The 11,482-nt window shown below is 41.9% G+C and overlaps 1 protein-coding gene across 1 annotated transcript in view; it reads right to left on the minus strand.

The window, feature by feature from the left end:
• The window catches only part of LOC122561437 (dynein axonemal heavy chain 3-like), a 466,282-nt gene that overhangs the window by 141,216 nt on the left and 313,584 nt on the right, over nt 1-11,482 (minus strand). Inside the window, exons 35-38 of the mRNA XM_043713180.1 lie at nt 7,738-7,933; nt 4,936-4,956; nt 2,298-2,536; nt 746-895 (exon numbers count right to left, since the gene is read on the minus strand). Of these exons, the coding sequence (XP_043569115.1) occupies nt 746-895; nt 2,298-2,536; nt 4,936-4,956; nt 7,738-7,933 (606 nt within the window). The remainder of the gene's footprint in view (nt 1-745; nt 896-2,297; nt 2,537-4,935; nt 4,957-7,737; nt 7,934-11,482) is intronic.

The following is an 11,482-nucleotide window of genomic DNA, read 5'->3' on the forward strand; positions in this document are numbered from 1 at the left end:
CAGAATCTGGTTTCCAGCATCTGCAGTCATTGTTTTTACCTCATTTAGGACAGAGCTCAGGAGAAATTTCTTCACCCAGAGAGTGGTGGCTGTGTGGAATGCTCTGCCCCAGAGGGCAGTGGAGGCCCACTCTCTGGATTCATTTAAGAAGGAGTTGGATAGAGCTCTCAAAGATAGTGGAATTAAGGGTTATGGAGATAAGGCAGGAACAGGATACTGATTAGGAATGATCAGCCATGATTATATTGAATGGCGGTGCAGGCTCGAAGGGCTGAATGGCCTACTCCTGCACCTATTGTCTATTGTCTATTACATTGGGCTCCTTATAAAGGGCTGTCCCAGTGGCTCTGCTTCTAAAACTCAATCTGTTGTAATGTAGTGAAGCACTAATTTATTTTAACCTCCCTTTCTCCATTTCACAAGTTGATCCAGTTGTGGGGAATAAACAAGATTATAAACAAATCTTCAAGATATCCTGATGGTGATACTGACTAAATTGCCAGCAATGTTGTGTTATTGAAAATGGGTTCTCTTATTAACTTGGCTGATAGGGTCTACCTGAGTAAGGACAGAATGAAGAGAATGGGATTTATGAATCTTTCTTCAACTTGGTTGTTTTGGCTTCCCAAATTACAGAAGCAGCAAAACAAAATTTGCTTCAGGAACTTTAAAATAAGCAAGCCTCCTGCACTGTAGAATCTGGCTGTATTGTTTCCAAAGGGATATGGTGTAACAGTGAGCTTACCTGTCAAACCAATAGCCGTGGTCTATCCATTGACGAAGCAGTTCCACTGGAGGCTGGGCTCCATATTTCTCCTTTGCTGGCATGTTGAGGTCATCAACAAAAACATAAACTCTTCTAACTTGCTGGGTCCCAGAGATAATTTTTCTCCTCCTGTTTCGTAAAATGATATGGGTGGTCATTATTCAATTGGTTTCTACATTCAGGTGATCCATCACCGTGTAGAATTATAAACAGTGGCCACATTCACGACGTCAGAAATGTATCTGTCTCTCCCTCTCACTCTTCCACGCTCTGCCCCTTAAATTCACTCCTACTCTCTTGCTTTCTCTTCCCACTTCAATCAGCTTCAGCATCATTGATTTGGAGTGACCCAGTATTCCCAGCACTGGGATAACTACTGAGGAATTAGTAGCTGTTAAATGCAGCAAGTTAGAAAATGGAAATGAACTGTTCCCGGGCAGTAACACAGCTCCCTCAGAGATTCACTCAGAGATTCAACAACCTTCCCCATTTTCACATTGCCAATCCTTCAGGATAAGCCAGGATTATCTATGATTTGAAGATTAATGCCTTCGGAAATAATAAAAGGAGATATGTTGTTGGACGATTCAAGACAAATTGAAAAATTACACCAGTCATTCCTAAAAATATTCAATAAAAAATGAAAGAACTGCAGATGCTGTATATCAGAAACAAAAACAGCAATTACTGGAAAAGCTCCAGTTACCCTTCCTCCAAGGAAAGGTCACCAGACCTGAAACATTAACTCTTATTTCTTTTCACAGATGATGCCAGACCTGCTGAGCTTTTCCAGCAATTTGATTTTGTTTCTAAAATATATTCATTTTGGAAAAGAGAATAGTGAATGGTCCAATTGGATCAGTTTCTGTTCTGTAAGAACAGAACTGAGAGGTGGTTGGACATTTCAGGAAATCAATGAGGAATTGGCAGGGGGAGAGATGAGGAAGATGGAGGCAGGAGTTTACTCCTTTTACTCTCTTTCTGGAATAAACATGGGAGTTATCACTGCAGATTAGGCAAGGTTTATAGGTGTCTTATCGCACTGGTTACTTGCATAATCCCATGTCTTCTTGTTCATTTACTCTATCCTCTAATCTATATTCTTCGCCCTTTGGCAGCTATCAGCTTTCCCAAAGTGTCGAGGCAGATTCCCTGCTTTGAGACTGGACTGGATACCATTTGCGAATTTGTTCCTTTACCCAGTTGTATCTTTGCTTTGGAATTGAAAATATTAAAACAACAAAGTTCAACCAAAAGGACTCTTTCTCACTCCAAAACAGCTCCTGGCAAAAGCATTAGCTCCTTCACAGATCAGATTCCTTCAATTTCATGCTCAGTCAAATGAAACCTTATTCCCACTGCAAAAAAATTCAAGCTGATTATTTGATGATCAATTAGTATGCATACTTTTCTTGCTGTGTGAGAGATCTGTGTACATGGACACCAAGATCCCTCTGCTCATCAAATGAAACCTTATTCCCACTGCAAAAAAATTCAAGCTGATTATTTGATGATCAATTAGTATGCATACTTTTCTTGCTGTGTGAGGATGATCTCCTGGGTTTGATTGGCTGTAGTCTGTGCTGAGAAAGTGATTTGGCACACAGTATATTTTTGGGCCATGAGATTTCGCAGGAATCTGTTGATGATAGCTGTCTTGCCAGTGCCTGTGGGTCCTACAAATAGCAATGGCTTATTGTGCAGCAACAATCTCTCAAGAAAATACGTCTGCATCGCTGTCTCCGTGGTGTCAACAATAATGTCATTTAGCTGCAGGAACAATAAAAGTATAACTTTAGGATGACATTAATAAACAGAAACACCAAAATAGAGCCACTACTCATGGTATACATAGGCTAGCCCCAGCCTGGGAAAGACAGTTATGCAGATTGATTCCTAGGTCTACTTTATAAAGGGCTCAGGTGATGAGTTCCAGCCAGACATGCCATTGCCTGTTACAAGGGAACTCATACTTAACAATCTCAATAAGGAAATTAATGGGTGATTCCCCACAGGCCATAAAGGGAGTAGCATTGTCAGATTTATAGAATTGTTGTACCATTGTCAATATGAAGTTATTTCAGACCTTTCTGCTTAATAGGTAAACAATATACTTAAAGGCCCCAAAAGCCTGACTCTGATTTCAAAATTCTACTCTGACTTTATTAGTAAAACAGATCCCAAATTTCCACAGTACCACCTGATAAGAAATGGTCAGTCTGCATCACGAAGGAGCTTGAAGGTTTTCTCTTCTGATACAAATAAACTTTTGTGAGATCGGTATTTAGTGGATCTTCATTACAGAATAAACGATAAACATTTGAGCTACAAGATGACTCATTTACTTCTACCAGCTGCTGAGGGTCCAAGATTTTGTGATTAATTCTGGTTAACCATGAGGAATGAACCATAACAGTTTGATTGCTGCATTTGGTAAGTACTTACCGTTTTCCCATCTGAAACTATAACAAAAGTGAACAAGTGATGCTACACCTCTTCAAATCATTGGTCAGAATGTATTTGGAGTACTGTGTTCAGTTCTGGGCGCCTTATTAAAGGATGAACGTTAAAGCCCTGGAGCGAGTGCAAAGGAGATTTACTGAAATGATACCAGGAATGAGGAATTTTACACACAAGGAAACATTAGAGAGATTGGACTAATTTTCCTTGGAGCAAAGAAGAATAAGAGGTGACCCTATTGAGATGTTCAAAATTGAACAATTCTGACAGGGTAAAGGAGGATATTCTGTTTCTACTAATTGGAATGTCAGTAACTAAGGGTCACAATTTCAAGGATGTCAGCAAGAGAGCCCGGAGTGAGATGATGAGAAACTTCTATACTCAGAGAGTTGTTAGGATTTAGAATGCACTGCCTGCAAAAGTAGTGGAGGCAGATTCCAAAGTATGTTTCAAAAGAGAGTTGGATATATGTTTGAAAGTGATAAATTTAGAAGGCTATGGTGATGGTGCTAGAGAGTGGGACTAGCTGGATAGCTCTTTCTGGAGCCAGTATGGACACAATGGGTTGAATGGCCTCTTTTTATACTGTACATTCTATGGTAACCTGAGAATGCTAATTAAAGATCTCATCATTTTCCTGAGTCAGATTGCCACATGGCACAGGGAACAACTGTTGACTCCAAATTCAAGCCTGCTGATATGAGCTGAGTGATTAGGAATGCCAAGTAAAATGTCAGCCCTTTCAAAGAAGTTTCTGCAAGAACAGTAAATGGCACAACATTAAATGAGAATTATTCTTCAACACAATTGAGCAAGTGATCAAGCTCGGTTCACCAATAATTTATTCATTGAGGGAGGAGAAAGCCTAAAATATTCAAAGAGTCAAAGTAGTAAGTTTATTAGGCAGTACAGATATGATGGGCTGAATGGCCTCAATTCACGGTGTAAATGTCATTCTGCAGTGAAACATTTGACCCCAAGATGAGATTGAACCTCCTTTTTGCACTATCATGAAGACCATCTATTCTGACTTCTGTAACTCTCACCAGATTTGCCTTTGTCTCAGCTCATCTGCCGCTGAAACCCTCTCAACTCGGCTCTGATGCCTTCATTTCAAAATTCTAATGCTTGTTTCGAACTCCCTCTGTGGCCTTGCCCCTGCTGCTTACATTAGTCTGTAATCAAAATTATGATTCTTGGATTTTGAACTGTACATCTATAATTCATTCTTGGGTTTTTTTCCAATGTCAAAATCCAATAGTCACTGAATTTCCTGGCAGTAATTTCATTCAAGTGACACTTCTCATTTTACCCTGTTGCAATCTCAAGCTATCAGCAAAATACAGAGGACTTGAATGTATATTCAGTGAGGAGATTGCTATGAAAATGGCTAGATTCCATTTTCAATCCCTTACCCCTAGCTACTTCAAACTTTAACTATGGTGGAATTCAATGATTTGTTTCCATGGCATGACTCAGAAGAGTGAAGTTTCAGACTGGAGTTAGCACAATGAAGACTGATTATATATTTGAATTGGTGCAGTTTCGCATGTCAGTGGAGTCCCTTGGCATTATAGGAGATGACATATTCAATAGCAGGGCTTAACAGTTCCACTCTGTCTCTTACAAGATTAATTACAAGCAAAATAGCAGCAACTGAAATATAGTCTCCAGTGAGCTCCGAAATGTTACTGGTGGCTTTGACCTACCCGAATATCTTGACCGTCAGCCTGGATAGGTTGAGGGTGAGTCCAGTGCACAGCCCAGGATATCCATCAAGAACAGTAATGACATGCAAAAGAATACATACCAACACTGAGATCACTCCAGCCTGACAATATCTTACTGATGAATTGTAATAATATTCACTCAGAACCTGTTATTCAGAACTGTCACGAGCTTTACCATTAACTGTATTATAGTTGTCATATCAATAATCCAGATACTAGCTGAACAATACAGTGATTATAACAGTTGGGTGTAATATAACAAAAACAAACATCCTTTTAATAATTTGGTTTTAATTATATTTAGTGTCGAATAAGGAATGATAACTCATCCTTAACAAGAAGCAGGAAGATTTGGAGATACAGAAGGTGAAAGGTTGATTGGTTGATTGACTGAAGGAGAATTAAACATGGCTTGTGATCTAAATTTCCTCTACACTGGCCATTTTGTACCTGAGCTATCATTCACAATATCTATAGAATTTCCATAGAATCCCTACAGTGTGAAAACAGGCCATTTGGCCCATTAAGACCTCACCAACCCTCCAAAAAGCAGCCCATCCAGACCCATCCCCTACCCTTTCCCTGTAACCTTACATTTCCCCTGGTTAATGCACTTAACATACAGATCCCTGAACACTATGGGCAATTTAGCATAGCCAATCCACCAAACTTGCACGTCTATGCACTGTGGGAGGAAACCAGAGCACCTGGAAGAAACACATGCAGACATGGGAGAATGTGCAAAATCCACACAGACAGTTGCCTGGGGTCGGAATTGAACCCAGGTCCTTGGCACTGTGAGATGGCAGCATTAGCCATTACTGTGAGACGGCACCACCCCTATTGAGGTGATGAGGAGCTGATTGATAACAACTTACTGGGGTCTCTGACTCAAGCAGGATTTTTTACCTCTCTGGGGCTGGCTGGGAAGTTCCAGAATTGTATCTGACTGAACTGACAGCATGAAGGAGAGACCATTGAGGCAAATGTGATGCTGGCAATTTAGGAAGCCACCTCTGGAAAAACAGGTCCCCTGGCTATGTTCCTGGAAGGATAGGCACAGTGTTGCAAACTCTATGGCAACACACACCATCTGTGGATCCAGCACAGTTTGCTTATTGCAAATGGATGTTTCTGGTTTTTATACTCTTCCTAACGTTTTGCCTTAGAAATCAGTATTCAGCTGTGAGTGGTGTCTGAGAGGAAGTGAGCGAAGCTCTTCCTCATATTTCTGACTTTGTTAGACAGACTGCAATGGACAGGCAAATGAGGTACCATCCATGGACATTCTCATTTCTCAATTTACTTTGGAGGAAAGCACATTGAAGCAGCTGAAGATGGTCAGGCCTAGGACACTACCCTGAAGATGGTTGGGCCTAGGACACTACCCTGAGCTGGTCCTGCAGGGATGTCCTGGAGCTGGGGTGACTGATCTCCAACAACTATGATCATCTTCCTATGTGCTGGTATGACTCCAACTAGTGGAGAGTTTTACCTTGATACCCACTGATTCCAGTTTTGCTAGGGCTCCTTGGTGCCAATCTCAGTCGAATGCAGCCTGGATATCAAGTGCTGTCACTCTCACCTCACCTCTGAAAATCAACTCATTTGTCCATGTTTCAACCAAGACTTTTTTTTAGATTAGATTTCCTACAGTGTGGAAACAGGCCCTTCGGCCCAACCAGTCCACACCGACCCTCCGAAGGAACCCATCAAGACCCATTTCCCTCTGAATGATGCACCTAACACTATGGGCAATTTAGCATGGCCAATTCACCTGACCTGCACATCTTTGGACTGTGGGAGGAAACTGGAGCACCCGGAGGAAACCCATGCAGACACGGGGAGAATGTGCAAACTCCACACAGACAGTCGCCCGAGGTTGGAATCGAACCTGGGACCTGGCACTGTGATGGCGGTAGTGCTAAACACTGAGCCACTGTGCTGCCCAGGTCAAGAACTGAGTGGTCCTGGCAGAGTCAAACTGAGCAGATGCTGCTTGATAACATTGTTGTTGACATCTTCCATCACTTTATTGATGATTTGACAGTGGACTGATGGGGTGGTAATTGGCAGGTTGGATTGTCCTGCTTTTTGTGTTCAGGATATACTTGGGCAATTTTCCATATTATTTGGGTAGATGCCAGTGTTATAAGTGTACTGAAATAACTTGGCTAGGGTTGTGGCAACATTTGGAACACAAATCTTGAGGATTACTGCTGGAATCTTGTTGGGGCCCATAACCTTTGCAATAGCTAATGCAACCAGCCATTTCTTGATATCACACGGAGTGAATTGAATTGGCTGAAGATTGGCATGAGATGCTTAGAACCTCTGTGGGAGGCTGAGACAGATCATCGACTCAGCAATTCTGGCTAAAGATTGTTGCAACTGCTTCAGCCTTATCTTTTGTACTGATGTTAGTCTCTTCCATCATTGTGGATGGGGATATTTGTGGAGCCTCATCCTCCAGTGAGTTCCACCACCATTCATGACTGGACATAACAGGACAGCAAAACTTAGATCTGATCCATTGGTTGCAGGATCACTTAGCATGGTCCAACACTTGCTGCCTGTACTGTTTGACATGCAAGTAGTCCTGTTTGGTAGTTTCACCAGGTTCACCTGATTTTATTACATCCCTTAGTACATACGAATTTTAGGAAATGAGTCCCTTATTAAGTACATACTTTCGTAAGTGTCTAATGAATACATCCCTGAACAATTACTCATCTTAGTAACCACATATCTCCATGAATATATTCCTTAATAACTGCCTACATTTATACTCTGCTGAATGTCAACAGTAGTGATCAGGTCTCTCCATGTGCACCATGATGAAAAGGTTCTTTTGAGGTAGACATAGTCGAAAACACTCCCTTTCTTTGGGATTTGCAAAGCTCGCGGAAATTTTAAATCTTTCGGTCTTGGATATGTTGAGTCCCATTCACAGAAATTGCTGAAAAAGTCGCTGAATCTGCAAATTAAAATTTGTTACTGAATGAATGATCAATGTTGAAATATGAAGTGACTTAAATAAAGTTTTCGTTTTGAATCAGAATATACAATACTTATTGTAGAATCCCCACAGTGTGGAAACAGGTCCTTCAGCCCAACACTGACCCTCCAAAGAGTAACCCACCCAGACCCATTCCCCCTAACCTAACCTACACATCCCTGAACACTACAGCAATTTAGCATGGCCAGCTCACCTAACATGCAAGTCTTTGGATTGTGGGAGGAAACCGGAGCACCCAGAGGAAACCCACTCAGACACGGGGAGAATGTGCAAACTCCACACAGACAGTCACCCGAGGCTGGAATCAAACCCAGGTCCCTGGCGCTGTGAGGTAGCAGTGCTAACCACTGAACTACCCACACGGTGATATCAGAGTGATATTCTGCAAATATTTATCTACATTTTCACAATTTAAGTAGGTCCACTGCGAAACTGTGCAAATAACATTTAAACAATACACAGCAGCAGGAACAATGTGGTGAATTTTACTTTTTTTTTGCCTATATTCAAATTGTATTAATTTTTTGTTGCGACATGAGGCCTAGCAAATACCTTCACCACTTCTTACTAAACCATACCTGATTAACCAGCTACCCCGCTCCTGACAGGTCTGTCATGTCTGACTTCTGTCCCATTTTAGCATGTGCCTTTCTGAAAAACCAGGCCGTGTGGAACTCAGCGGCATCATCTTTAACAAACTGCTGTGAATCTAGACCAGCACTGTCAGTCCAGAGCTGTCCCAATAGAAGGCTAATCCCTTAACTGGACTGAGGCCTGCTGAGATCTATAAGAAGCCTTCTTCCTTTGTGTCTGCGCTAAACAGCAAGGGCAAGCAGCAGGAATAGGAGCTTGGTTTCTCTGAAAGGCAAGGCAGTGTAAGGCAGGGATGCTGTAAGCATCCAGACAGGCTCAGAGTGAGTGAGTGCTCTGATAGTGAGTGAACAGCCCAGAGATGCAACTTGGTCCAGTCCCTGAGCTGAGTGAGTATCCCTGAGCACACATTGTCCTTGCTGCAGCATTACAATGATAGTTACCAGAGCAGTCCACAGTGCAGAAGTATGTAGTGAGTGAACTGGAGATGTGCCATGAAGGTACTTAGGAATGTGACAGATACCAATGTCCATGGATGTGGGGTATGTGCGGCTGGTGCCCATGGAGTGTGCCCTGAGTTGCTGATGTCCATGGTCAAAAATGGAGATCATTTGGAGGAAGCAGTGAGCTGAATCTGACAGGGACTCTCTGTCGAGTTTGGTAAAATGGGTTTCTGAAGAACAATGGGGTAAGGTGTGTTGTTAGCAATGTGTTTCACAAGCGTTAATACACATCAACTGGCATTCTGTAGCTGCTTAGTGAGAATCTCGCCATGTCGCTTGTGTAAAACATAAAAGGTGGAACAGGATGATCTTGATGTTGAGGTGGGCCTTGCTGAGGTTCTAATGAATTCTCGCTGAACTTCTTTCGTACATTATCAAAATAGTCATTTGGAAGATTCTGTCTAAGGATCCTTGGTGGATTTTTGCAGTGCATATCTTGAAAATTGTACACACTGCTGCTTGCGAGTGTTGGTGGTGGATGGAGAGAATATTTATGGATGTAGTGCCAATCAAGCCAGCTGCTTTGTCCCTGGATGGTCTCAACCTTCCAGGTAAGTGCACTCATCCAGGTAAGTGGAGAATATTCCCTCACATTCCTGACTTGTGCCTTGTCGATGGTGGACCGGCGTTGGGAAGTCAGAAAGTGAATCATTTTGCAGGATCTTGATGTTGAGACATTTGCACTTGAATCTCTGGAGTGGGTGTGAATGCACAATCTTCTAACTCTGGTGGGATTTCTAACATTGAGTCAAGACTGATTCTGCATGCAAGAAGAACATTGCTAAACGACAAATTATTTTATCTCTTAGAAATATTCTTATGCTTGGCAGATGGAGTTCTGAGAAATGGTTCATTTCCCAAGTAGGCGTCGATGATGAATTTCATGCAATGAATCTTCAGGCATTATGCAGAGTAAGATATGCAATGAAAACTCGCTATTGTGCAGTTCCTCAAAGTCATGACTCATGCTGTCTTTAGTTCTCCAGTGTGAGCTGGTTATAACTTAGCTTCAGGAATGATTGTCTGTGTCAGCTCAAGTGACGACATGTTCTTCTCACAGGATTTTACCCTGAAGCGTTATTATCCTTGTCACCAAGCTGTTTGCTTGGTTTTTAAAGTTTTGTTTTTAAAGTTACTTTAGTGTGAGGAGGTGTGACTGATGGTATATGAAGATAATTAAAGCCGCGACTATCAAAGAACTTCAGTGTGACTGTGTCACACGTGGAACTACCTCCCTACCAGCACTGTGAATGCACCTATGGCACATGGACTGCAGCACTTCAAGAATGTGACTCATCACTTTATTGAGGACAATTAGGGACGAGCAATAAATGCTGACTTTTTGAATTCAGTGCTTTTGTCCATATTTGGACCAAGGCTGTAATGAGGTCAGGAGCTGAGTGGTCCTGGTGGAACTGTTTGGAACTAATCAAGAACTGTTTGGCTCTATCAATTATTTCAGAAGGCACTTAACAGTCAGTGGGTCTGGAGTCACATGTGGGCCAAACTGGGTATGATTGGCAGACTTCCTTTCTTAAAGAGCATTAGTAAACTAAATGGGTTTTTTTTTACAACTATTAACAACGTTAGCAAAATATCAGCTTTTAATTCAACATTTTCGTTTAATGAATTCAAATTTCACTACCTGCTATGATGGGATTCAAACCCATGCACTCAGAACAGTAGCCTGGTCTGCTGGATTACTAGCCCAGGGACATTACACTTTGCCACCATCTCCCCCAGGATGCTGCTAGATCCCATAGACTTCACAATATTCAGTGTTTTCATTTGTTTCTTAATATCAAGTGCAGTGAATTGAATTAGCTGAAGAATGGCATCTGTGATGTGGGGGTCAACTGAAGGAGTCCAAAATGGATCATCTGCACTTCTGGGTGAGGATTGATGTAAAAGCTTCAGCCTTATTCTTTTTTCCACTGTTGCCCCAACAACAGACAGATTGTGTCAACAATCCTAGAGACCATTGTGGTAGGCAATGTCTCATGGTGCTCAAACAGCCCCTGTTCACAAGCGTAGTACATAATGTCCAACATTAGGTATAATTCTGCTATTGGACAACATTTATTAAATAATCGTGATTGTACTAAGCTTTACACTGGAAACCAGTTTAAGACTATCAGTTTAACACACAGCATGATTCATTTTAGCGTGTTGGAAATTACATGCGCTTACACGTGGAGCCTGGTTTGTGTAGACAACAGGAATTTGAACATGCTGTTTGAGAGGGCTGTTTGAGCATCATGAGACAGTGCCCACCACAAATGGTTGCTAGGATTATTGAGGAGAAAGTGAGGTCTGCAGATGCTGGAGATCAGAGATGGAAATGTGTTGCTGGAAAAGCGCAGCAGGTCAGGCAGCATCTAGGGAACAGGAGAATCGACGTTTCGGGCATTAG

This window comes from Chiloscyllium plagiosum, chromosome 23 (assembly GCF_004010195.1).
Source record: "Chiloscyllium plagiosum isolate BGI_BamShark_2017 chromosome 23, ASM401019v2, whole genome shotgun sequence".
NCBI classification, from domain to species: Eukaryota; Metazoa; Chordata; class Chondrichthyes; order Orectolobiformes; family Hemiscylliidae; genus Chiloscyllium; species Chiloscyllium plagiosum.